Source organism: Platalea leucorodia, assembly GCF_965183815.1.
Source record: "Platalea leucorodia genome assembly, chromosome: 2".
Classification (NCBI taxonomy): domain Eukaryota; kingdom Metazoa; phylum Chordata; class Aves; order Pelecaniformes; family Threskiornithidae; genus Platalea; species Platalea leucorodia.
Window position 1 is genome coordinate 838462 of NC_138824.1, and position 26571 is coordinate 865032.

General features: G+C 52.5%; 2 protein-coding genes across 5 annotated transcripts in view; both read left to right on the forward strand.

The window, feature by feature from the left end:
* The window catches only part of NUP98 (nucleoporin 98 and 96 precursor), a 39784-nt gene extending 19459 nt beyond the window's left edge, over nucleotides 1-20325 (forward strand). For 3 of the 4 annotated variants that reach the window (XM_082303728.1, XM_082303730.1, XM_082303729.1), the window contains 18 exons: nucleotides 301-605; nucleotides 1755-1868; nucleotides 2599-2737; nucleotides 3025-3202; nucleotides 3557-3721; nucleotides 7866-8042; nucleotides 8786-8939; nucleotides 10219-10639; nucleotides 11474-11703; nucleotides 11997-12266; nucleotides 12880-13037; nucleotides 13257-13400; nucleotides 14932-15074; nucleotides 15635-15856; nucleotides 16782-17023; nucleotides 17534-17688; nucleotides 18152-18263; nucleotides 18853-20325. In XM_082303728.1, the coding sequence (XP_082159854.1) occupies nucleotides 301-605; nucleotides 1755-1868; nucleotides 2599-2737; nucleotides 3025-3202; nucleotides 3557-3721; nucleotides 7866-8042; nucleotides 8786-8939; nucleotides 10219-10639; nucleotides 11474-11703; nucleotides 11997-12266; nucleotides 12880-13037; nucleotides 13257-13400; nucleotides 14932-15074; nucleotides 15635-15856; nucleotides 16782-17023; nucleotides 17534-17688; nucleotides 18152-18263; nucleotides 18853-19070 (3547 nt within the window). In that variant the 3' untranslated portion in view covers nucleotides 19071-20325. Of the gene's footprint in view, nucleotides 1-300; nucleotides 606-1754; nucleotides 1869-2598; nucleotides 2738-3024; nucleotides 3203-3556; nucleotides 3722-7865; nucleotides 8043-8785; nucleotides 8940-10218; nucleotides 10640-10899; nucleotides 11220-11473; nucleotides 11704-11996; nucleotides 12267-12879; nucleotides 13038-13256; nucleotides 13401-14931; nucleotides 15075-15634; nucleotides 15857-16781; nucleotides 17024-17533; nucleotides 17689-18151; nucleotides 18264-18852 lie in introns of those variants that run through there. The other variant, XM_082303731.1, reaches the window with a different exon arrangement.
* A 1864-nt stretch (nucleotides 20326-22189) lies between these two features.
* Nucleotides 22190-25132, forward strand: CHRNA10 (cholinergic receptor nicotinic alpha 10 subunit; the record flags this gene model as incomplete). The annotated part of the gene is made up of 5 exons (XM_082334453.1): nucleotides 22190-22509; nucleotides 22810-22955; nucleotides 23405-23559; nucleotides 23963-24495; nucleotides 24648-25132. The coding sequence occupies exons 1-5, from the start codon at nucleotides 22449-22451 to the stop codon at nucleotides 25130-25132; spliced, it is 1380 nt and encodes a 459-aa protein (XP_082190579.1). The 5' UTR covers nucleotides 22190-22448.
* Nucleotides 25133-26571: the final 1439 nt, after the last annotated feature.

Sequence of the window (26571 nt, forward strand, 5' to 3'; positions counted from 1 at the left end):
AACCCCTTTCACTGAAGCTCTCCTCACAGGGCCTGTGCTTTAGTCCCCCAACCATCGTGGTACCCCTCTCCTGGTCTTATCGCTGTCTTTCGTGTAGTGGGAGCCCCAGGTGAGATGCAAAGCAGCGGAGGTGGTCTAACAAGGGCAGAGTGACGGGGGATAATGGTTTCCCTCAGTCTGCTGACTCTGCAGTTCGTGCGGTGGTCCTGTTTGCTTTTTATGTGAAAAGACACCAGAATTTTAATGTTGACGTAAGTCCCTTAGAACTAAATAATTAACTTTTATTCTTCATTTCTTCAGGTTCTTCTTGTCAGTACCTCCCGATGAAAACCACAGACAAGATGGTGAGCGAGAGGAGGAGGAGGATCATCACGAAGTGACTAGGTTTTACACTAACCCCATTGCCAAGCCCATCCCGCAGACCCCCGAGAACACTCTGCACAAGCACCAGAACAGCGTGGATGATACCATTGTGGCTCTGAATATGCGGGCGGCCTTGCGGAATGGTCTGGAAGGCAGCAGCGAAGATGCCTCATTCCATGATGATTCCCTTCAGGATGAGCGCGAAGAGGAGCCTGAAACCGTGCATCACCTGCATCCTGCAGGTTAGACTGCGCGTGTGGGCAGTAGATGTGTAGTTCCTGACAGCGCTTCGTGCATGCCTCGTTACACTTCTCTTTCGCTGTTTTAGACCCTCAGTTTTTTCTTTTTTCCTTTCCCTCCTCTTTTCTTCAGAATACAAATCTTGCTTTTCAGTCTCTTACATGGCACAGAGATTTTTTTTCTGAACGAGCAATTCAATTTCATCACTCAATTTTATATTAGATTGAGGTAGTGAGATGCGTGAGAGGGAGGAGGAGGACGCAGTCTGTAGTTGTTCTGCAGTAGCAGACTGAGTTGACTATCGTTCAGGAGCAAGATCTTAGAGTTTAAAATCCAATGCTTGGGAGTTACCAACGTGCAAACTGCATTGTCGAGTTTGCCAGGACGGGAATGGACCACAGAACATGGTCGTGACTCTCTAGGCCCGTCGTGCCTGTGTTTTCAGTACTCTCAATTCTGGTCTCGGGATTTAGTAAAACTGAAAGAGAAGCATGAAAATGTTAGGAGAAGTCTTGAGTACCTTCCCCTTAACTAAGACTTTGTAGCTGTTGAAGAGGTGGGAGGGGTGTTTTTTTTTTTTTTTTAAATTCATGGGTGATCGGGAGAAGGTGAAGAGAAAAAGATCCTTTTGGGTAATATGTGGCATCTAATGAAACTAGCAGGTGGTGTGTTCAAAAGAAATGTCTTCAGAAGCCCCAATGGCAAGAATTTGTAGATGCAAAAGGCTTTTGTGGATTTTAAGGATCACTAGACAAGTTAATAGATGAAAAAGTGTTGGAGGCTGTTAAATGTAAGAGATGCTGCATCTTGGTTGGCAGGTGCCTGAGCCCCCAAATTATTAAAGCTGGGAGAGTGTTTCTGTCAAGTGTTGCTGTATGTGATTGCAGTTTTCCTTCTACCTGCACATCTGCTGCTGATCTCTGATGATGGGCTGCTGGGCTGGAAGAACCTGGCCTAGAATTGTCTTAAATTTGCTATGAAGGCTGTGGAAATAAGGCGGTTTGATTTCTCTGTTCGCTTTTGTTGCACTGATTCTCAGTTTGGTCGGGACCTTCAGTTGTCCAGGCTTGCAAAAGAAATGGAATGGAACTCCTGAAAGGCTAAATTTGGGAATGTGCTGTCACCAGATCTCAATGAATTTTCTGTTGTAGGAATTGTTCTAACACGAGCTGGCTATTACACCATCCCGTCCATGGAGGAGCTGGCTAGATTTACCAACGACAGAAACGAATGTATTGTGACAGACTTCACCATAGGCCGCAAAGGTAAGCGCCTGCAGCTCTTCTAGTTGCTCAAAGCTGAACCGGTCATTTTAAGCTGTGGAACCTGACTCTGAGTGCTGTGCTCTGGGTAGGAGCCCTCGGTGTGATTATGAACGGTGCCCTTGCGTTGCGAACAGCTTGCATCAAAGGCTTGTAATCTGAGTTCGGATCAGTAGCACTGACTGCCTGTGTTACGGGATGACTTGAGAAGCTTGAATATGAAAGAAAAAAAGCGCCTGTAGCTTTTAAGACGCTTGCTGTCCTTAAACGTAAAGATTGTAAAATCCAGACTTGCTGGAGTGTTGATGCAAAACCGATCGTCGTTGCTACCTGTGCTGGAGCTGACTGAGCTCTAGTGAAGAGCCTTCAGCCCAAACTGGATTCTTTACTGCTTTTATTTAAAAAAAAAATAAAATCACATGTTGTATACTGTTTTTTAAAACGCTTTCTAAATATGCCATAAAGCTGAGGGTACGCTTAGTACCTTAGTGTTGGCAATATGAATAGCCAAGTGATAACAAAAAGCTTTCTGTGCAAAAGAATTGGCTATAACAAAGTTGATAACGCATGGTCGGTATTTTCACATTGGGCAGGAGGAGTCGCTTGTACCTTGTTCTGGAGACATGACAGAGCGAGGTGGTAAGGTGGGGAAAGGGGGAGTACAGCAGGAACGTAGGTTCTCTGGCACATGATTTTTCATGGACAAATTGTGATGTTTTGGTTTATTTTGCAGGTTATGGATCGATTTACTTTGAAGGAGAAATAAATCTAACTAACTTAAATCTGGATGATATTGTACATATCCGTAGAAAAGAAGTTATCGTTTACCCTGATGATGAAAGAAAGCCACCTGTTGGCGAAGGTTTAAATAGGTAATTTTAAAACATGTACTGTGTGGGGACAGCGGCTGGTAAGGATGTTTTTTTATAATATTGACGATCTATTGTGTTTGCAGGCAGCTACTAAGATATCTAAATCTGAGGCATGCGTTCAGATTGCAGCGTTATACGGTTACTAGATATTGCAAGTGTCTGAACCAGAACTTGGGTTTAAAAGCTGGTTTGAGCCCACACGTTCAGTTCTCAGCTCCCGTAGGTGCACCTTAACAGCTTTGCCTCAGAACCTTGTAGTCTCTTACGCTTTTGTCCGTCTTTAACAGACGAGCTGAAGTTACCTTAGATGGAGTCTGGCCTACAGACAAAACATCTCGTTGCCTGATAAAAAGCCCTGAACGACTGGCAGAGATGAATTACGAAGGTAGACTGGAGTCTGTATCTCGGAAGCAGGGTGCTCGATTCAAGGAATACCGCCCAGAGACCGGATCCTGGGTGTTTAAGGTAACGTTTTTGTTCTAGCTGTAAAGTGACGTACAAGAATATCAGAAGTACTCTGAAGTTAGAGTCTCCTAAGAACTTACCATGCAAAAACTTTGCTAAACTTCTGTAAACTGTCTCAAGCCCTTCAGCCGTAGTGCAAACTGTCCTCACCAGACTGATCAAAACTTCTTTGAATGGCTGAAGGCCCGCATACAGCGGGTGTTCTTGGTCTGTACAAAAGCCGAGTTTGTTCCAGGTCTCACAACTGCTGTGTAAGGTGGACAGTTATGCCAGCTCATCGCTCAGGCCTTTTGGAGATGGATGCCTGAAATGTTTCTTCCAAGGTGTGACATATTTGCCCTTCTCATTACACAGGTGGCACACTTTTCCAAGTATGGCTTGCAAGATTCAGATGAGGAAGAGGAAGAGCATCCTTCAAAAGTGGACACAAAGAAGTTAAAAACTACACCTGTGCCGCCCCCAGGGCATCTGCCGCCCCAGCAAATGGCCCTGAACGGCAAGCCAACACCTCCATCTCAGGTAGAAGGAGGACCGTGACTAAAAGGGAATTCATAAAATGAAATTTGAAGAATAGCTGGTGCCTAGGGAGGGGTTGTTGAAGTAACAAGTAGCCTGGAAACCGAAGAGCAAAACCTTACACAAACTTGCACAAACTCAGTAGCTCTTCTGACCTCTTGATGAGCGTTTGCATGTTCTTTTTCGTTAAGATACTTGACATTTCACACTGAGGATATGTGGGGATGGGAGGGCTTTAAACCCTTATTTCTTGTTTAAATTCTGGTCTAGATTGAGTTTGGCGTATTTGCACCACTTATGGAAAAAACCTTGTTTTTGTGAATATTGAATATATGCTATATGATTATAATGCCTTGTGCTGCCTGCCTTGATAATGATATTGTGCATTAATTTGACCGTCATTTAGTATGCAAGACTGTATGCTTTATATTTTAAGAATGTGCTCTATTTTTATTAAAAATTACTTTTTTAAGGCTGGTCATATGCTGGATTTTTAAGTGTATTTGAGTGGGATGTGACTGCTTCTAAAGCTTTGTAAAACATCCTCGGTGGTATGCCTCTGTCTTACGTAGGGAAGGTAGCATTTTATCCAGTTCATTGGTAATTCCTTAAGGTCTGATGCTAATTTAATTTTTAAAAAAATCCTTTTACGTGGGTTTAAAGGGTGGTCTAATTGCAGCTGATACACTTGCCTTTTTCCAAATGTAATTAGTATGGGTATTGTCAAGCTAAATTAGGAGCCGCTTCATTGCGGGGTGAAAAAACAGCCTGCTTGGAAGGCATCCTGCCGTTGATGGGACAGAATGTATTCTTTATGCCAGGTGTTAATGGTAAGCGTTTGTGAACTACCTATAGCTTTGTAAAGTAACCTCTTGTAAAACAGAAAGCAAGTGCAGAGGGCAGGTTTTTTTTCCCAAAACTGGATTCTCTGTTGCCTGCTTGTGAAAGTAAGCCTTCAGCGGTTCGGGTGAGCAGGAGGGCTGAGCAGAGGGCGGTTAGCGGCTGGGTAGGACTCGCTGAGAGGTTTTTGGCGCTGTGCGGAAGCAGGCTTTCTCTTTCACCCCTCAGTAATCTGTGACCGCAGCGAAAGGCGATGTGCGAGCTTGCAGCTCAGGGAGGCTCGATCGTGTGCCGAGGTGCCGCTTGGCGTGTGGCCAGCGTTCGTGATGTGCCGTATCACGGGGAGCGGAGGAGGAGAGCCTTATTTCTGCATCTCTGCAGTCAAAGCATGAAAAACAGCTTAAGAGGCAGTACTGTCAAATAGGTTCAACACTTTTTTCTTCTGGTGTTCTTTTTTCTGTTGTTTTTTTTCCTTTGTACTGAGCCTAGTCCTTCTGAAAGCAGGAGACATTCTAGCAGCATTTCTCTTCCCTGGCCATTGGCTTTGGGTAACTTAGAGCCCTTCTGGACAAGGGTCTGTTCGTAGTGTCAGGAGAGAGAACAAGTCACCCTTACCACTGCTTGTGTGAAAGAACAATTTTATTTGCTTTTGTGGTAGGAAAACATTAAGTCAACTAGGAATTGCTTTTAATAGTCTGTGATCTGGTTAAAACCTCTGTAGAAACGCCTGAGCCTGCTTTAGGTCTCCAGGCAGGGTGGAGGAGCCCAGAACGCGAGGTCTGGTGGCAGCAGCTCACCTAAAGGCCTTTCCGTACAGCCAGCGCTGGTGCGTGTCGGGATCCCGGTGGCAGGAGCCCTGATCGCCCTACACACAGAAAGCTGGTAACAGCGCGGTCTGCTCTTTGAGCAGAACATACTGCTGCAGGGGCAAATTAGGTGAGCTGCCGCCTCTTCTATGGATTCTGGCTTCGGAGAATCGCAGAGTTCTGCACAGCTGCTGCTCCATCGCTCCTGGCTCACTGGCTAATTAAAACCTGCTAGTTCATCCCGTTCTCCTAAAGTGCGTTCCTTAAGTATTTGCGTTTTATTTGAGACGAGCACGTGGCTGTCTAACAGACTTGCCTACATGCGCCACCTTTCAGTTTTCTTTCTTGCTTCTTGTTCCGATTAATGGGGACCAGAGATGATGTTTTAAGCAGTCAAAAATATTGGGAATATGCGTGATTTATTCAGGCCTGTCTTATAGATTCAAATGTATTTAGCAAAAACTTGTCCAGGTTAATTAACCTCTGACTCGCATACCATTAACTAAGGTTTTCCTTTGTGAAAATAGGAAAAACATCTAGCTTTGTTTCCCAAACCTCTGAGAAACAACATAGCATGGCTTAAAAACTTGCCAAACTCTCAGTGTGTAAAGCAACTGAAAATAATACTTTGGTCTCTAGGAAGTATTTAGGATCTAGGCTTGGGTTGTTTTTTTTCTTCTGTCACTAACTTGAATATTAATGAATTTATTAATGTTTCAAGGTCCACGGGAAATAGTTACACCAGGGACCTGGCTGCATTAAAGCACAATGAAGGGAGCAGTGAAACTTTTGTGTTTGTAGCCATATTTTGACTTGTAAATCTGTTCCGCGTGCTGTAGGCATACTCAGGTACCAGCAGCTGAGGCTCTTTCCAGGTCTGCCATTAAGTTCTACCTTTTCAGACCCCCTAGTGTAATTTTATCTGCCTCATCTGATAACCTTCATCGCATTTCTTGGCTGATTCTGATGAGCTAAGAAGCAGCCATTTGAATACGCTCTTAAATTCCTTAGCACGATTTCCAGTGCGCGGTTTCCTTGCTCATGTGTATGCATTGCCCCAGAGCGCTGCTTCAGCAGGCTCTATGTTGTGGCTTCTGGAAACCAAGTAAGCTGTAAGCATGAAGCTTTCGGAGGACGCTCCTGCCTAAGGAACAGGGGATGGTTAGACTGGAGCACACCAGTGCACTGGAGCCCGCGTTTGGGGTTAGAGCCCAGCAGGAACCACCCGAAGGCCGTTCAGTTAACGTGGCACAGGCTAATTACTCCTGGGCCAGGTGCTGCTTTCAGGTTGGCCTGTTAGCTGTTGCACAATACCAGCAAGGAATGGCATTCTCCAGGTTTTTTTGTCCTTTCAAACAGTTCCTGGTAGCAGAGCTGACAAACAGGTGAATGGCTTGCGGTGCTCTGTCACGCTCCGCGGTTTGGTACCGCGCGGGGGCTCGCTGCTGTCACCACAGTCGGCAAGCTGGGCAGAAGCAGAGGCGGTGACAGTGGTCAGAGCTAATTTCTGATGTCTGCTCATTGCTTGTACTGGCTGAACATTTTCTGGCCCTGCCAGCAGTGTGAGTACAGGCTGTCTTAAGCAGTGGAAGGTGCGTAGAGGTCACCTCAGGCTCATCACAAAGGTGGTGCTGTGTGATTGCCTTCAGAAAAATCATGAAATTAATTCTTCCTCCTGCCTTGGACTCGTAGCAGAGATGAGAAACTGAGGTGCAGATTGGAAGAGAACTACTATATTTAACTTTCTAACTGCTGATGTGCTAGTGACAAGTAGCATACCATTGGAAAAACCCCACAACTTTCTGGTCCAACGACAGCTGTGTCCTGATTTAAAATTTAAAAAAAAAAACCCAAAACATATGCATGCACACACACTCCGTGACCCAGTCTTACATGATCTTGAAGAGGCTCGTGTCCACTTAAAACTTCTATTAAGTTCTTTGTGGAATATAAACTCAATGTTTTTAATTTGTACTACGTCACAGCTGGGGAAACAAAGCAGGTATTACAGTGACTCATCTGCTCATCAGCCACCAGTGGTACCACACATTAATGCTGGAGAATCGCTGCTTTTAAACTGGTTGCTCAGTCATCTAAAATATCCCAGGCTGAACTTAGGCACTTTTCTTTGTGTGACAGCATTTTGAGGGAGAAGGGGAGGAAGGCAGGATGACAAAACTCTCTTCCTTTTTGTTGGTCCCATGACAAATGGAAAGCTGAAGAATAGTTTCTTAAACTGAATGGCAGAACTTGGTAAACTTCAGGAGGGCTTCACTAAACCGTGACTTCTCCTTCACTGTAACTTGCACTGTTATCTTACAACTCTGAAGAAAACGGGAATAGGTTATATATGTTCATCCCTAAACTTAATGTGGAGTCTTGGCACAAGCAAGGGAGTACTCCGCTTCATTGCAGGTGATTGTTGAAACTATTAAATACTCTTTCTCGGCAAACGGTTGCAATCTGTTGTTGTCTGACCTGGCCTCTGCGTGTGCCCGCAGACCCCAGAAGTGGAGCAGCTGGGCAGGGTTGTGGAGCTGGACAGCGATATGGCAGACATCACCCAGGAGCCTCCCCAGGAGTCCCTTGTAGAAGACAACATGATAGAAGAGCAGGAGGCAGTGCCTGCTTCGACTCACATCGTGTCAACCCTGGGTATTAACCCCCACGTCTTGCAGGTGAGGGTCTTGCAATTTCCCCTCTCGGAAGGAGAGGACTTTGTAATAGCTCCCACTGACTTCTCGGTTTGCCTCCCCAAGGGTGCTGACGTGCCAACTTGTAATAAACTATACATCGCACCTATAGTATGATTAAAACTTACACGTTAGACATGAAAAGCTTAACGCAGAAATGAAAATTGTCTTAAGGCTAGATTTCATGTTTCCAAATTTTGAAATGTGGGCAATGTGATAAGCTAAAGCAATACCTAGACAGGACTGCTTTGGGCCCAGTTTGTGGAAAACAAGGTAATAGGACAACTGGTCTCAATTTGGGTTTTGGTGTTGATGTTTTTATTTGTTTGGTGAAAGGATAGTACCTTGAACACTTGTGGACTTCTACCTGTGTTTTTAATTTGTAAGGAAAAAGTAGTCCTGGAGTTATTGCTTAAGCTGAAAAGCAAGCAGGTAGAGCTAAGATCTACGAAAACATGATTGTTTTAGGACTGCACACCCATCCTAACAAGTACTGTGACACTGACTTAACTTGTAGTTTGTAAAAGTTTATCAACTGACAAGCTTGCTTTCGGTTCTCCTGAGCTACGCGCCTTCACTGTTACTTGAAATATTTGTGGCATGAGTGCATTGTTTGGTCACGTGCAACACGTAGAAGTATCTTGGTTGGGAGAGGAGCTGATTAGATCAGCTAGCTGCTGCTCTGAGAGGGATTACTAATCTGCAGGCTTGATTTACCGCCTTTTTAGATTATGAAAGCTTCCTTGCTTGCTGATGAAGATGACCTAGATTTGATCCTGGATCATTATCCTGGGAAGCAACCTGTAAAAATGGATACTTCTCAAGAAATCTGTTCTCCAAGGCTCCCTATTTCAAAATCACAAGGACAGAAGAGATATTCAGGTATTGTGAGAAACCACATATTGCATGAAGAAAGAGTTCAATTCTTATATTAACAGGCAAAATCCTGTCACTGGCTTAACATATGGCAGAAGAGTTGTGCAGTGTGGTGGGTTAGCTTTGGCCAGCAGCCAGGTGCCCACCCAGCCGCTCTCTCACTCCCCCTCCTCGACAGGACAGGGAGAGAAAGTTGGATGAAAAATGGGTTGAGATAAAAACAGGGAGATTGTTTTGCTTGTGACAGTAACTGGTAAGCAGACTTGAGTAAAATTAATTTATTGCCAGTTAAAATAGGTTTGGGTAATGAGAAACAAAGACAAATTAAAACAACTCTTTCCTACCCTGCCCCCCTTTCCCAGGCTCAACTTCCCTCCTTCATTCCTGACTCCTCTACCTCCTCCCCACCCCAGCAGGCATGAGGAATGGGGAGCTGTGGTCAGTCCATAGCAGTTCTCTGCCACTCCTCCTTCCTCACACTTTTCCCCTGCTCCAGCGTGAGTTTCCCGAGGGCTGCAGGGCAAATACCTTCTCTGGTGCTGGAGCACCTCTTCCCCTCCTCTTTTCTTGACCTGGTGCTCACACTGCTGTTCTCACTTTTCTTTTTCTGCCTGTGTGGCATTTTCTGCCTTTAAGTTCTCACAGAGGCACCACCAACTTTGCTGCTTGATTCAGAGGTGCCACAAACTCCCCTGATGGGCTCAGCTGTGTCCAGCACAGGGCAGCCCCTGGCCTCTTCTCGCAGAGACCATCCCTGCAGTGCCCCCCACTACCAAACCCATGCTGTTCACACCCATACATCCACTAACTGGGGATTTCAGTAGGAATACTGCCTCTAATAACAAGCGTGGAGTTGCTTCCTGGATTAAACGGGCAGGCCTGAGATGTGTCTGTGGGGACAGTTTCAGCCCTGTTCCTGCTAATAGCAATCAGTGTCTGCTTCCTCTGAGATGCTTCTGCTCGCATGGTCTAACTATGGCAACATCCGTTAAATTAGTGACTTCTTTGGAAACTGTGAATTTGGGGGTGAGACTGTGTATGTACTGTTCTTGGTGTCATACCACGTGCTTTTGTTTGGATAACGCAAATCAGGCTGCGCAGGGTGGGTTTTGCAGTGCTGGGTACTGCAAATAATCACGCTTAGCTGTGCGTTACCGTCACAAACCATGGCAAATGTTTCCACCGTCTGCTCAAGTACTAAAATACCTTTATGGTATTAGAAATGTACTGCCTTCAAAGTGAGTACCCCGTGCGCTTAAACGTTCTTCCTGCTTCTTCCCTCTAGTTGGTGGGCTGCTGCAGTCAAAATTTGCTAATGTAATTTTCCAGTCGCCAAGTGCTGCTCTGCAAGATGTGAAGGGACCAAGGACTTTGAGCAGTCCCCCTTCCGTCGCCCTTTGGTCGGCGACTTCTCCGTTAGCGTCTGCATTCTCTGTACCGCCATCAGTCCCTGAGGTGCAGATGAAAACAGTTGGCGTCCGCAGGCAGCAGGGGCTTGTACCTCTGGAAAAGTCCATCACCTACGGAAAAGGGAAGCTGCTGATGGATATGGCACTCTTCATGGGGCGCTCGTTTCGTGTTGGTTGGGGACCCAACTGGACACTTGTCAATTGTGGAGATCGATTGAGTAGATCAAGTGAAATGGAAGATCTTCAGTGTGAGTCCGTGGAATACGGATTCCTGCCAACTCCTGTTGCTCCGAAATCGTGAGTAGTCGTTTCCTTCGGGATGGTTCTGACGTATTCTCTCCGTGTTTGAAAGAATCTTGATTGTAGGTCAGTATCTTTTTCAAGTTCAGCTTAATATTCCTTCTGATTGGCAGAAGTGGTGCAAGATCATGTTAGGCATGGAGATTTCTTTCAGGTTGCTACTTTACAAAAATCTGTGTCTCAAAGAACTGCAATATCATAGTAAAAGTAGGTTTGGTTTTTTTTTTTTAACAAGTAAATTTTTTTTTTTTGACAAGTAAATAGCACTGTCATTCAGCAGAAGGTTAAAGAGAGAAAGTTCAAAATTGTTGTCAGGGAAGCTTCTAGTCTGCTGTTGAATCTGCCTGAGGATATCTGCACTACCTAAGAAATGTCTTGTTTAGCATCTGAATTCACATGCCTTCAATTCTAAAGCAGCATACAGACCTCTCCTGGGCTGTGTAACTCCGTACCTAAACTTGACTGGTATATAGCTGGGTGTTCTACTGCTTAAATCTTCCGAAAAGCTTGTTCAGTTGATGTTCTCCAGCATATCTGATTTGCTGACCGAATGAGGTGCTCTCGCAAAACACACTGGGGTATGTAAGGTGTGCTAATTCCCTTTTAAGACCTGGAAGCACCAGTTCACTGAGGTTTATTTGCCAGAGTCTGGTTCTGAATCCCAGGCTGTGTAACCAGGCTCTTCCTGCCAGCTGTTGACCTTGGATCATATGTTCTGGTTAAAATTAGGACAAGCTGCCCAATGCAGCTGCTCCGTGATAGGTGCAGTTCACTTGCATGGAGAACAGTTCAGAACATTACTACCTGTTTTTATATTCTTTTTCCCTCCAGGCTCTCAGAATCCTCTTTCAAGGTTCATGTGGAGAAGCTGAGCTTAGAACAACGGAAGATGGACAGAGACAAACAGCTCTATCTCATCCCCCTGGAGATAAAGCTGAAGCACAGCACTGTCCATATGGATGAACACTGTCCTCTTCTAGCACCCAACCCAGGAGTTGCTGCTATTCACGACTACGCTGACTGGGTGAGGAAGGCATCCGAGGATCCTGCAGTGACAGAAAGTGAGTATGGAATAATTCTTTTCACAGTGCTGATAGTGAATCTGGAAAACTGTCCAGTTCAGGTTCATTTCAGGTTGCATCAGAGCAGTGAAATTTGAATAAAACAGAAAAATTGACTGTACCTCAGCATTCTTTCTGAAAGCATAAACATGGTTGATTGCATTTGGGGAGCTAACTGACTTCCTGCATCGACTTGTCAAGGCTATGCTTATAATCTTACATGAGTCCTCTCTAATAATAATCTTCTTCTGTACGTTTTCACTCCTTATGACTGAATAACTCTGTCCTGACAGCTGTTGTGAAGCACTGGTGCTTGACGTGGACTTTATGTGAAGCGATTTGGGGGAACCTGAAAGAGTTAGAGGCCAGCTTGGAGGAGCCCAGTGAATACATCCTGGCCCTGGAGCGCAGGAGAGCCTTCTCTCGCTGGCTGTCAGAGACGGCTGCAGGACGAATTGAGGAGGAGGTCTCTTTGTCCCGACACGGTAATCACGTAGAGGCTGTGTTCAGCTGCCTTACTGGGAAGAGAATTGGCGAAGCTTGCAGGCTGGCACAGCAGTCAGGTAAGATGCTTGCCTCTCTCAGCTTTTGGGGGGGGAGGAGGAAGGGAGACACAAAGAGAATTTAAACTTTGAGAGGTGACAGCGACTGGCTGCTCAGAGTACGGAGTTTTCCCATGTCAGGCAGTAATTAAGGTTGGGGCTGGCTTGTCTCCTTACTGCTTGAGTACCTGGCCGTGTTTACGCTGGCTTACTTGTCAGCTCTCCTAGAGTTAGGAAGTGATGCTGTATTGCGTTTGGAACTGGTGTTTTGCATAGTATCTCCTTTGAAAGGTTTTTTAATTACTGTTGTTTTTAATTGAGCTTCTGTTAAGCGCTTTATATTTGCTTTAAAAATGTGTCTTTTCAGAGCCTAACGGCTAGTTTCATCTCGGTCTTTTATGCCAGCTCAAATCTTAAAGCTTTTCCATTCGTTGTCTCCTTTGGGGAGTCCATCCTTCCCATTCCTTTGTCTTCTCCCCCCCGCCCCCATTCTGGTAGGTGTTTATGGAGTGGTTTATTTCATAAGAAATTGTGCAGCTGTAGGCTGCTCCAAGTGCCCTACAACTCAAAGGAGACAGCCGTGGCCCTGGTAGGTGGGAGGATTTGCCTGATGTGCTGCTGTCCCCTGTTGCAGGCGACCACAGGCTTGCTCTGCTCCTCTCCCAGCTGGCCGGTAGCCAGCCCGTTCGGGACCTCCTCACCATGCAGCTGGTGGACTGGCACAGGCTGCAGGCAGACTGCTTCATCCAGGAAGAGAGATTGCGGATCTTCGCCCTGCTTGCAGGAAAGCCCGTAAGTTCTGTTGCTCAGCTGTTTTGTCATTGACTTCCCCTTCTTGACAGCAGTACGCTTAAGCTGCAGCACTCAACCACAGCGTGCGGTACGCCGCAGGAAAGGGGTACAAGGTGGTGACGTGGTTTTTTAGTAATGTAACATCTTACTGTTGCGTGCCTGCTCTGTACTGACCATTGTGTGATAAGTTTGACTAAACTTAGTAATTTGTTTCTTCAGGTGTGGCAGTTATCAGAGAGAATAAGTGTCAATGTGTGCTCGCTGCTGGACTGGAAGCGTTGCATGGCTGTTCACCTCTGGTACCTGCTGCCTCCAACAGCTTCTATTTCCAAGGCACTTGACATGTACGAGTCGGCGTTCCAGGTAGGTCGGTCAGGCCGGGGTAAAAGGAGATCTTCCTTGGTACCATTGACTGTCTGATGCTGCACAGAGTCTTCCGTGAGCAGTCAAGTATCACTGCGGAGGTGCTGAGTATGGAATTGCCTATGGATCCATTATTTCAGTTGTCGCAGCATCGGATTCCTTCACCAGCTTTAGTGATGAGTTTTTGCAGCAGTTCACTTGGATGGGAATGCTCCTTCCCCCACGGGAACGGCAATAACGCGCTGGGGTTGAACCTGTCGGTAATTCTAGTCACTCGAGAAGCTTAGGACCTGCTCTTTAGGGTGCTCTGGTAGTGACTTATTTGAAGCGTATCTCTTGCTGATGGAGTGTTTCCAGGTGTTTGACAGCTAGACAAAATTAGGAAGATGGCTAGTGGCCAGCAGCAGGAAGGCCATTTGAGCTAGGTAGCCAGTCAGGTTTCCCAATGTGACGATTAATACCTAGCTGCCGGACTTCTGAACTCGTCTTTGCTGAACGACGCACCCTGTTTGCTACACTCGCTGTTTCTACAGCGAAGGAGGAAGCTGTCCTGCAGACAGTGCGTGGCTGCATGCATTATGCAAAGCCTTGTTTGTTGCTGTAGAGCTGTCAGCCTCTGTATACAGAAAGACAAAGGGTTCTGTTGAAAAAAGTGTTTAATCATTTAACTAAAGATAGTTCAGGCCTTGATCAGTATGCCTAAAGATAGCTCAAGCACAGCATCAAGTCTTGTAACTTCTAACTGATGCGTGCTTAATGCTGCAGGTGTACTTAGTGCTACCTTTGTACACAGCGGGTCAGTATAAAGTGTTCGTCGCTTCAAAATACCAAGCTTTAGTTTTGTCATGACTTAAGATAATGCTGCAGTTGGAATGTGGGGGTGGGCTCACTGTAGCCGACGGTGTGGAGGAAAGGTGGATACAGCTCGTTGCCAGAACTTCATGTAGGAGGGCTGATAACTGGAAACCAGCAGGACGTGGAATGCTTTTCCAAACCCGGATCTAGTGTTCTTACCAGCAGTGAGAGTGTCAAGAGGATTTCGGTGACCCGGACCGGTTAGATGGTATGATAGACAACGGTTCTCCTGCAGTTCAGTGCCCTGTAAAATTGTCAGCTCAGTGCGTTCAGCGCTGCTCGCTTAGCTGTCTGGACCCTGCAGGGGGAGGGAAGACTTGCAGGGATGCACCGTCTCTCATTTAATCAAGTCGTATGTGGTTTTCCAGCTGTAAAATCACTCAGGAATACAGGTTGTGTGTATGTGAGAGCTGCCCGTGCCTCCACACGGTGGCTTTTAAGAGCTCAGCATGAGATGAAATTAAACGTGCCAAAGCATTTTGGGGTTAGGTTTTTTCTTCTTAGCATCATGATGATATATAGTGGCTGTGTAAGTTTTAACTGCGGGTGCAGTAGGGTGCACCTTCTCCTTTGAAGCAGAAAGGATGCTCGTGAGCCTGCTGAGCTGTGTGGAATTCAGAATGTGGTTTTGTTCAGAGTACTATCTTTAAACTTACTGTTAAAACTATTTCTTTAGAATACACCAGAGTGTGAAAAATATGCCTGCTGTCCTCTGCCTCCTTACCTAGAAGATTCTGGCTGTGTAATTGAAGAAGATGATAATGCAGGAAGGCCTCTGAGAGATGTCTGTTTCCATTTGTTAAAGCTCTACAGTGACAGGTAAATGGGTAAATAGTTCAAAAACCTTTAGGAAAATCGTGATCAGTCAGTGACTTGTTGAATTCCCAATCCAGGGGAGTGAAATCAGCTTTAGTGTTTACTGAGCCACTTACAGTAGTCAAACCCTTACAGAATGTGGCGACACCGTCTCTGCTGGTGATGGTATAGCTGATGGAACTTAAGCTTTGGAGCACAACTGTTATTTTTTTTTCTTACGTGTGAGTCTGAAGAGTGCAGTAATATTGCTTCACCATAGCTGCCTTTGAGACTGAGGTACTGAGAAATCTACAGGAAGAGCACATATAAAAGAAAAGGTTGTGACAGTCTGGATGCAGACTCAAAAGAAGAGCAAAAGGATTTTAACAGTTGTTCCTGTCTTTTTTTTTTTTTTTTTCTTTTAAAAAACCCCAAACAAACAAAAGCCCCCAAACCCCACACCCACATAAATGGCGTATATGGAATAATTGGAGGTGGGTGAAGGGAAAGAACTAAGTAGTGCCAGTTTCTGATTTTCTGTGGACGCCATTAGCTGTGTATGGTACAACTGTTTTTCCCTACAGGCACTACGATCTTGACCAGTTGCTTGATCCCAGGAGTGTAACATCTGACCCCCTGGACTATCGTCTCAGCTGGCACCTGTGGGAAGTGCTCAGAGCCCTGAATTACACCCATCTGTTCAAGCAGAGTCAAGGCGTGCTGAACGCTAGCTACGCTGCCCAGCTTGAGAGCGAAGGGCTTTGGGAATGGGCTGTTTTCATACTGCTGCATGAGCCTGATACGCAGTGAGTAAAAGAGTTTTTAATTTTTTTTTTCTTTGAAAATAATGTGGTCTCTGTCTTATAGACCTGCTGTGTGTACCGTAGTTATCGCGGCTTCTCTCCCGTTAAACTGGAACTGCACAGCTGGAGAACTTCATGCCACTTGTCCTGGCGCAGTTTTGACTACAGAGTGGCATGAATAATTCTGCTTAGTTAAATGTCTTGTTATATGTTGAATAGTATTGCGTTATAAGGACTGTGACTGCCCAACGGTGCTATAGAAGCAGATCTCGTCGTCATTTTGGTATCCTGACGCTGTGTATCTTGTCTCTGGCTCAGCAAGCTTATGATGTTCAGGAATGTCCCCTGAAAACATCAGTAATGCAAAATATTGTAACTGTTCCTGTTGGGGCTGAACAGAAGCAAGTGTGTTTGAAAGGAGGGCTTGGGAATCGCCAACACGCATGATTTGCTTTTGTGGTGAAATCCATACTTCACAAAAAATTGCCTTAAACTTGTAGATAATGCGTCTTTTGTGGAAAGGTGTCTTTTGCTGCTCATGTTTACAGCTACCATTAATACATAGCAATAGAATTTTTTTCCAACCGATAACTTCAAATAGAGCCCGTGGATTACTTTCAGGGGCCTGGACCATACTTAGTTTTTTAAGCAAAACACTAGCAGTGACTTCTTTCTTAGTGACTAACCTGTACTGAAGGAGTTCAACTGATATTAGAGCTTTTCTTAATACGGTGCAGTAAGACTGTTGGAGGCCCGGCGAGGCTGGCGTTTGCCGTGTTACGCCTGTGCCTCTGCCGTCGCCAGTGAGTATAATGCAGTTCACTGCTGCCTCGTTCAGTCCGCGGCCACTTGTATTGAAGCGTGTCCGCTGATGGAGCGATACGAAGGATTGCTTGTTGGAATAACGCCTTGTCCTCTCTTCCCCCAGCACACGGGAGAAGGCAGTGCGTGAACTCTTAAATCGGCATTGCGTTCTCTCCGAGACGCCAGAGTCTTGGGCCAAGGAGAATTTTCTGACGCAGAGGCTCTGCGTCCCCCCAGAGTGGATTCATGAAGCAAAGGCGGTTCGAGCAAGGACGGAGGGCGACAAGCATAAAGAAGCCCTCTTCTTGTTCAAGGCTGGGCACTGGAACCAGTGTCACAGGCTGGTTGTCAGGCACTTGGCCTCAGGTGAGTCTGCTCTCCGAATTTTTTTTTTCATTCTGTCTTTTGAACAGCACACACAAATATAGTAGGAACAAAAGTCATTGGGTGTTCAGTAATACGAAGGGGTAGGGCTGTGTTTCTAGCAACAGGGTTAGTAGAGAGCGGCTGGCTGTTTCAAAACAGCTCTCGTTTGATGCGATGATGGTTCACTGCAAAGACGTGAGAAGGGCGGTGCTTAACCTTCTGCACGCCCACCTTCCTGTGCCGGAGGTGCCTCAGGGAACAAGGGCAGCGGTGGCGTTCCCGGAGCCCCGATCCTATGAGTGTCCCTACTCTTGGAAATGGGATGGCCTTAGACTTGCCTTTTGTAGGTCACACATCAAGGAAGCATCTCTGGCTGCGGCTGACAGTGTCAAGGAATTACAGAACTAACTGAGAGTACAGTCCAGTAGCTGCTTTTTCTCTCTAACATTCAATGTTCCTGAGTTGTAAGAAGCCCCTTTGCTCTGTTACTAACGTGCTTGTTCTCTTTAGATGCTATTATTAATGAAAACTACAAGTACCTAAAAGGATTCCTGGAAGATCTCGCCCCTCCAGAGCGCAGTGCGCTCATCCAGGACTGGGAGATGGCGGGGCTGGTCTACCTAGATTACATCCGTGTGATTGAGATGCTTGACAGGATTCAACAGGTAACAAGCTAACACAGTGGTGCGGTTTTTTCCTACCGTTGGGAAGCTCGTACAGAGTCTCACTTTTAGGATAACCTTTTCCTCGCCGTTCAGTGCTGGTGTTTCCCTTTGGCAGACACTAGCAAACAGAATGTGGTGCGTCTCTGAAACGATAGAGAGATGTGGTGATAATGTCAAAATCAGATGTGGGCTCTGCCCGCAAACATGCGTTGTGTGGCGTGACAGTGAGGGGAGTGAAGGAGAAGGAGCGGAACGAGCAGGTAGCGGGGAGTCTGTGTGTCGGTCCCCTCTAATTCAGTTCCAGGCTTCCCATTTCCCCCACTTCAGGCGTTAACTTCAAACAGGTTGTAGTGTAGGTTGTCTTCTGCTGGGCGGATTTGGCTTAGAGCGAACTCGGGCGGCCGGCGAGCGATTCTGCTGGAAGGCTTTGGGTGACTCGGAGCCGACTCTCGTTTGCTTTCAGCTGGATTGTTCCACCTACGAGCTGGAGCGGTTACATACCAAAGTGACGTCGCTGTGCAACAGGATAGAGCAGATCCAGTGCCACAACGCGAAGGACCGCCTGGCTCAGTCAGGTACGGGGACGTCGGTGTCTGGCAGCCCGCTGGGAAAGCCAGTTTTACAACCTAGCCCAGCCCGGCTGTCACCCGGGCTGCCGATGTGTCTGTGTGTCTGTCCCTGGGCGTGTGCTGAGAAGGAAGGCTGGGGTGGGCGAGGGGAGCCCTGTGTTGCTCCGGGAGTTACCGTTCCTGCAGCCATTGGTGGTTGTTTCAGGCAGTTTTTGTCGCCTGGTTGATGTGGCAGCTGGTGCCTGGTCTCTTAAGCTGTCTCCTGATAAGCCCTAAAGTGCCTTGTCCATATTACAGTGCCAGACAAAGCGTGAGCACACTTGCAGAAAACAGTCTGCTCTAAGGAATAAGGCCGATTTTTTTATTAAACTCATGGAGGAAGTCTGTATGGAGAGAGGAGGTTCACTGCTGGAGCTGAGAGACGGCCAGGTCACGCTAGGGCATGGTGCCACCGACCCAAAATGCCAAAATTCCCTGTCGATTCGCCGTTCAGGTTCACCCCTCGCAGGGCGAGCTGCTGAGTGCTGGGGTGCCAGCTCCCGCTCCGGAGCGTGGTGTGGAGCGTGCACAAACGCTCCTCTTCTGCTCTTTCCAGACATGGCCAAGCGCATCGCTAACCTGCTGCGGGTGGTCCTCAGCCTGCAGCACGCCCCGGAGCCCGTCGCCGACTCCGCGCCCGACGTGCAGCGCGTCCCGCTTCGCTTGCTGGCTCCCCACATCGGGCGGCTGCCGATGCCGGAGGACTATGCCTTGGAGGAGCTCCGCAGCCTCACCCAGTCCTACCTCCGGGAGCTGACAGTCGTGACTCACTGAGGAAGGATCCCTTCCGCCGATGGACGATTTTTACCGTTTGTTACCCCTTACCCTTGTTCTGAGGGCGAACGACCTCTCTAGCCACACAGGTTTTTGCATAGAGGTGTAAAACGGCTTTAGTGCGTGGGCTAACGCAGGAATTTTGGTAACCTGGGGGAGCCGTGAGACTGGTGGGACCCTGCCGGCTGGCACCCTCCACCACACAGCGCTTTCCTAGAATCAATAAAGCGCCTCTGGCCGAACCCGTCTGCAGGCGAGGTTGTACCCGTGGAGGGGGCGCGGCGCGGGCTTCGTCTCCTGGCGGATCCCCGCCGCGCCTCTCCTTGCAGCCCAGAGGATGGCGAGTAAGTTCTGGGACCGTTTTCTGTGGGCAGACTCCTGCTTTGGTGGGACTGCGCTTGGTAAAACCGAGGAGCCTTTGGCACCTGAACTGACCGCGGATAAGCTTTAACTGGGGCTTTATGTTAAGAGTTTGCTCTGGGGGTGGGGGGGAGAGGAAACTAAGTTCCCAAGTGTCTTTTCCTGCATTCTTTTGCTGATCTGGAGCCCTGCGAACGTGGTGTTGCTCTCGTTTCTCCATCCTCCCATCTCCAAAAGCAAAGCAAGCTACTTCCCTGGCTCGGGAGACGGGGAGGTGACGCCTGCGCGTGTGCCTTACGGCGAGCTCTGCCCGTGCAGGCCCCTGAGGACGGGCGGCTCCTGGGCGCGCAGGCAGTAAAACGGGAGCTTGCCCTAATAGTTGCCGCGTTCCAGGACTCCGGGCTTCCGAGGGGAGGGGGCAAATTCTGCGCCCAAAGCAAAACTGCCAAAAGTGGCGACCTGCCCAAGGAGCAGCGCGGCCCGGGCGCTTGGGGCTGCCCCCGCGCGCGGGGCGGTGTCCGCGCCCTCCCCGCCGCGTTCGCCGCATAGCGGGGTTACGTCGAGCGGAGCCCCCGTCCAGCGTAAGAACGTCCCGCAAGCGAGTGGCTGCCCGTGTCCGCGTGCTCCGGTGTGTACAGTCTTCACTCTTACCGTGTTTAGAATCCGACTATTTTTGGAAGAAGAAGAAAAAAAAAAAGCTGTTTATGGGTCTGCTCTGCGTTCAGGGCGACTGCGGCGGCTTCCAGCCTGCCTGGGGCTGCTGCGCGTCGGCTCTTTGAAGGTCTTTATGCATGAGGATTATGTAGAGGTTTTTATTAAAAAAAAAAAAATATAAATAAATGATCTAGATTATTTTCCTGTCTTTTTGAAAACAATAAATAAAATGTTTATAGTATTCCCACGGTTTCCTTTGCTTTTTAAGAAAGATATGGGTTTTGTAGGTGCGTGTCCCTGGGCTTGTCAGCCCGCGTGGCTCGGGCTGCCTGGGGTGCTGGCATGGCCACCACGGCCTGCGGGGGGGCGCGGGGAAGGGTCTCCCCCCGGCGCTGATCCGAGGGACGTGCAGAGCGCCAGGAAAGGCGTGTACGGGCCAGGGAAAAGGTGGGGACCCGGCCAGAGAGGACACGGAAACGGGGCTGGATGTCGTCTTCATCTTGGTCCTCACCGATGAGAGCGGCCTGCACCAGCGCCGGGTCCCGGAGACCAGCGGGCGAGGTGGGAGCGAGGAGGCGGCTCCTTCAGCGCCTTGGGAGAAAGCGGGAGCAGTTGGAATAACGGAAGCCCCCCCCCTTCCAGGAGGGCTGGGGTCGCGGGCCTTGGCGCGGCGATGGAGCGCGCCCTCCGGGAGCCGCTTGCGGGGGCCGGAGGAGGCGGCAAGGCCGGGAGGGTGCGGGGGGACGCCCTTTCCGGGGAGCGGGATTTCTGGAAGGAGGCGCGGGACGGGCCAGGTCCCAGCTCCGTGGCAAAGGGAGGGAAGCGCTTTCCCACGCAGCACGGAACAGGCTTGTTTCAGGCTGGGAACTGCACGTGCGTGCGCTCGGAAATGGGTTAAACCACAGATCCGCGTCCTGGTCTGGGCGCGCATCCAGCCTCTGCTCCCCGAGCTGGGCCCGTGCCCGGCGCCCCGCGGTCGCTTCTGGGACGGGGCTGGGGGGGACCCGCTCCCCACTGCCAGCTCTCGGGCACAAAATGCCGTAAAAGCAGCAGCGATTCGTGTCCCCTCGCCCACGCGGGGCGGCCGTCCTGCCCTGTCCTGCCATGCCGCCATCGCCGCGCGCTGAACGTGACGCCGGCCGTGCCGCGCCGTGTGGGGAGCCGGGTCAGTCCGGCTTCGCCTCCTTCCATTATCGTAATTGCCTCTGCAACCCCAGCTGCTGCCCTGGGCGGAGGAGCCGGGGTGTCAGCCTGGGGATGAATAATTCACCGCCTGGAAACAAAACCTCCAGCCTTAAAAGCGATCGGCGCGCTGCTTGGCATCTGCCGCTGGGGACCGGCGTGGGAGAGGTGCCAGGGAGGTGCCGGGGGAGCGGGAGCCGGCGGCCTCCCGCATGGCTGGAGCCGGGGAGGTGCTCCGGCACCCTGCGGCCGGGACCTCTGCCACTTGCTGCTTTGTCTCCTGGGCCGTGTCCCTTAACCTCCCGTGATTTTGTTCTCACCAGACGGGAATAATCTTCCTCTTCCCCTTCCTCGCTCTTTTACTGAGACTGGAGAAGCGGGGGCACGGGACGTCCCTTGCCACGCACAGCAGTCCCCCGCCCCAGGGCCCGCAGCATCTCCCCTCGGCTCTTCCCACTGCCACGGCCTCGGGAGGCTTCGGGCCCCGAACCTGGCTGCGGACAAGGCGACATCTCCCTTTCAGCCCCGGGGTTTCCTTTTCCATCTTGCGCTGGGTCGGGATTGCAGGGAGCGACCCCGCTCCCCGCAGCCCCCCGGGTCCGAGGCGCCTCGAGAAGGTGGTTTCCAGCGCACGAAGCTGCGGGCTGGGAGCGAAGCCGCAGGCGGCTCCGGGCGGGCAGGAGCGCACAGTGCCGGACAACACGGCGAGGAGCGACCTCGTCCCTGCCTGCCCCAGCCCACCGCTCGGTCCTTGTCACCATGGTCCTGGCCCCGAGCCGCCCGGAGCAGGCAGAGAAGGGGCTGCCCACCGGCACGGCAGCGAGGGTCTCGTGGCAGCGAGGGTTCAGGGCGCGCGTAGCTGCTGGCGGGCAGAGCCTTCCCCGGGCGTGGGCGGCCGACGGGCGGCCGACGGGCAGCGTGTCGCTGCCGGCAGTGGCTCAGCACCCAGACCCGGCCCAAAGGGGTTCAACTGCACCCAAACCCTGTCCTGGTGCCCCGCCAGGTCCCAGCCAGGGCCCCTTGGGGGTCGCTCCCCGTTGCCCCCCACCGCAGGGCTCGCTGTCGCTCCCCAGGGGGCCGTGCCCCCCCCGCCCTGTCCCAGCCCTGACGTCACCCCGGCGCTTGCAGGTGGCACGGCCCCCCCGTGTCCCCCGGGACCTGCACGGGCGGGAGCGCGGCGGGATGGAGCCCGGAGCTCGCCCGCTGCTCGCCCTCTGCCTCGCCGGCTGCCTCCTGGCCCCGGGTAAGCGGCGGAGGGGGCGGCCAGGGGCGCTGACCCCCACCCAGCCCTGGGCGCGGGGAGAGGGTGCCCCGGCCCCTGCGAGCAGCAGCGTCCCCGCACGTTGGGCATCCCCGGGTGGGGGACGGGGTCGGGGGGACGGGGGGGGCTCGGGCTGGTGGTGGGGAGGGGTGGGGGTCCCGGCATGCTCCCCCACCTCGCTCAGCTGCCAGCGGGTCCCCACGGCCGGGTCCCGCGGGTCCCTGGGGAGGGGTCTGGCACTTGCTGCCACGGCCCCCCCAGCCCCGGTCTGGGTCCCCGCAGGCTGCTGGGGGGCGCAGGGCAGGTTCGCCTACAAGCTGCTCCACGACCTCTTCGCCAACTACTCCAGCGCCCTGCGCCCCGTGGAGGACACAGACGGGGCACTCAATGTCACCCTCCAGGTCACCCTCTCCCAGATTATCGACATGGTGAGTGGCCGGGCATGGCACCGGCACCGGCACCGGCACCGGCACCGGCAGCCCAGCCCTGCCCAGCCAAAACGAGGCCGTCCTCGTCACGCTCCTGGCCGCCGCTTAGCCGGGCTCTGCTCCCCCCTCAGTGGGTCCTGCTCGTCCCAGAGCTGATGCTCATCCCTTGAAACCAGTCCACACCCCTCAAAACCAGCCCAGCTGCCCCCAAGCCATCTCGGACCACTTGAAGGTAGCCCAGACCCCCTCAAAACCAGCACAGCCCCCCAAAAATGAGCTCAGGCCACTTGAAACCAGCTCAGACCTCTCCAGCCTCCCAAAACCGGCACAACCCCCTCGACGGCAGCTCAGCCCCTTGGGACCCTTGCAGAGGCCGCCGGGCTGGGGGCCGAGGGGGCAGCGGGCGGCGCTGGGGTCCGTCCCCCGCGCCCACCCTCTCCCCTCGTCAGGACGAGAGGAACCAGGTCCTCACCTCCTACCTGTGGGTCCGCCAGGCCTGGCTGGACGCCCACCTCACCTGGGACAAGGACGCCTACGACGGCATCGACAGCATCCGCATCCCCAGCAGCTACGTCTGGCGGCCAGACATCGTCCTCTACAACAAGTGGGTGGTGCTCAGCACCCCCCATGCTGCTCCCGGAGCCGGGGGGGCTCAGGCTGGGGCTGAGGGGGGCTGCACGGGGCATTGCCAGCCTCGGGGCTGCACGGCTGCGTGAGCAGGGGGGTCCTGGCGTGGGTGATGCCGGGAGATGGCCACCTCTGCTGGGTGACAAGGGGGGCCCAGGGAGGGCAGGGGGCTGGCAGCAGCCCGGTGTGCCTGGCACCAGCCTGCCAGCTGGGACGTGCCACCGCGGGGGTGGCGGGGGCACCGAGCCCCCTCTTTGGGTGGCAGGGTGACGTGGGGAGGGGACATCGCGCTGGGGGCAGGCGCTCGGCCCTGGCCCCGCAGACCCTCGCCCTGCATGAGGTTCGGGGCCATCCCGGCCCCACGGCCGTCCCTCCCCCAGCGCCGACGACCGCTTCGGTGGCTCGATGGAGACCAACGTGGTGCTGCGCTCCGACGGGCACATCATGTGGGACTCGCCCGCCATCACCAAGAGCTCCTGCAAGGTGGATGTCTCCTACTTCCCCTTCGACGGGCAGCGGTGCCGCCTCACCTTCGGCTCCTGGACCTACAACGGGAACCAGATCGACCTCCGCAACCGGCTGGACACCGGGGACCTGACGGACTTTGTGGAGAACGTGGAGTGGGAGGTACTGGGCATGCCGGCCACGAGGAATGTCATCACCTACGGCTGCTGCTCCGAGCCCTACCCCGACGTCACCTACACTTTGCTCCTCCGCCGCCGCGCCTCCTTCTACGTCTTCAACCTGCTCCTGCCCTGCATCATGGTCTCCTTCCTGGCGCCCCTCGGCTTCTACCTGCCAGCCGACTCAGGCGAGAAGGTCTCGCTGGGGGTGACGGTGCTGCTGGCCCTCACTGTCTTCCAGCTGCTGGTGGCGGAGAGCATGCCGCCCTCGGAGAGCGTCCCGCTCATTGGTGAGCCTCAATGGCACCCAGGACCCTCCCATGGGACCAGGGCGTCTGCGCCGGGTCGACGGGCAGCACCCACGCCGGGGGGCTGTGGCACGGGGATGGGGTGCAGGTCTCTACCCCCTCTGCCGCGGCGTCACCACCCATTGCCCACACAGGGAAGTACTACATTGCCACCATGACCATGATCACGGCCTCCACTGCGCTGACCATCTTCATCATGAACATCCACCACTGCGGTCCAGGGGCCCGGCCCGTGCCCCCCTGGGCCAGGCGGTTCATCCTCCACCACATGGCCCGGCTCTGCTGCGTCTACGAGGTGGGAGAGAGCTGCAAGAGCCCCCGGCGGGCACCAGGCAGGCGGGTGGGCAGGGGGGACGCCGGTGTGCTGGGGGAGAGCCCTGGGGAAGGGGAGGTGGGGGCCGAGGCGGGGGTCTGCCCCTGGGACCACTGCCTGTGCCACCACGATGGCCTGCTGAGGAACGTCAGCTACATCGCCGGCTGCTTCCGGCGCCACCGAGCCGCCCAGCGCTGGACCAGTGAGTGGAAGAAGGTGGCCAAGGTGATGGACCGCTTCTTTATGTGGGTCTTCTTCATCATGGTCTTCCTCATGAGTGTGCTGGTCCTGGGCAAAGCTGCCTGATGGCCCTGCGGACCCACCGCCCCGATGCACCCCCTGCCCATGACCACCCAGGGACAGTGGTGGCCGCGGGTGCCCCGTGAGGGTGGCTCATCCAGAGCGCCCCCGGCCCCCATGGAGCTGCAGGGTGGAAGCTCCACCAGCAGTGGGGAAGAGGACCCCGACAGCGGGACCCGGGCCCCGGCCAGGGCCGTCCCAGCCGCAGGGCTGAGCGGTCCCAGCCCCCCGGGTGGCTGCGCCAGGGCCTCTGCCCATGTGCCCCCATTGCACCCTGCGCCTGAGAAATCCAACAAGTTGGAAATAAACCCTGGAGCGCGTGTCCTCCCTCTCCTGCCTGGGGGCTGGGGGGTCCTGGGGCCTCGCTGCCCCAGGAAGGGCTGCGGCACTGGCACCAGCAGCAGCCAGCGTGGGCTGGGGGTGTGCACAGGGTGGGCAGCAAAGAGGTGTGGGACCCTCAGGAACCCTTCTCTCTGTGGGGCCATGCCCAGTCCTTGCAGCCCCATCCAGAGCTCCGCAGCGGAGGGAGGGCTGGGCAGAGCCTTTCGCGCCATGGATGTGTGTATACATAGACACACATACATACCCCTATGTGGGCACTGCTGGCTGGCAGGGCCCTGCTCCCCGAGCCCTCCCAGTCCCCCCGCTATCGGTGCAGCTCGAGGGACTCACATCACCCCAAAACCACCCATGAAACCCTGCAGCACCCCGAGCTGTGGCCACTGCTCCCAGCGGTTTTGGCCACCTTCTGCCCCCTCCCACATCCCCACCGGTGTCTGCTGCCCTGCCCAGCTGGGGACTGCGTCCCCTGCAGCCCCCCGAGACACTGCTCCAGCACCCGGCGGCACCGGGGACGATCCCAAGGGAGTGGGGAAGGGCAGGGCAGGGCAGGTCGGTCCCGGGGTCCATCAGTGCCTGCACAGCCCATCCCTGCAGCAGTGTCCCTCCCCCAGGACCCGCATCTGCACGGCATGGCATGGCACAGCACGGCACAGCACGTCACGCTTTGAGGTCCAGAGCCAAAGCAGATGGTACCACGGGGCCAAGGCAGCAGCCGGTGGCAGCGGGGGAGGCAGCCCGCAGACAGGCCCCTGGCCTCACTGCCGAGCAGAAGTGAAAGCCCAAAACCTCATCGCAGCGGTGCAGGATCCCACCAAAGCGTCCGGGGACAGCGCCCACTCCCACCCCGAGCAGCACCGGTGCCGCCGCGCCCCCGGCACCCTTCCCTCCCCGCTCCCCGGCTGCTCCCCGGCCGCTGCTTGGAGGACGCACGGGGGTGCGGGGGGCAGCGCTCTCCGTGAGCGGGGACCCCTCTCAAGGTTACCCCTCGAGGCTGAGCGATCCCGTACCTGACACCAGGCACCGACGGGTTGCTACGTGATGGTTTTTGCATGCATGTAATGCTTGACGTACATAGAGAAAGCTTACGCGATGATCTTTGTGTC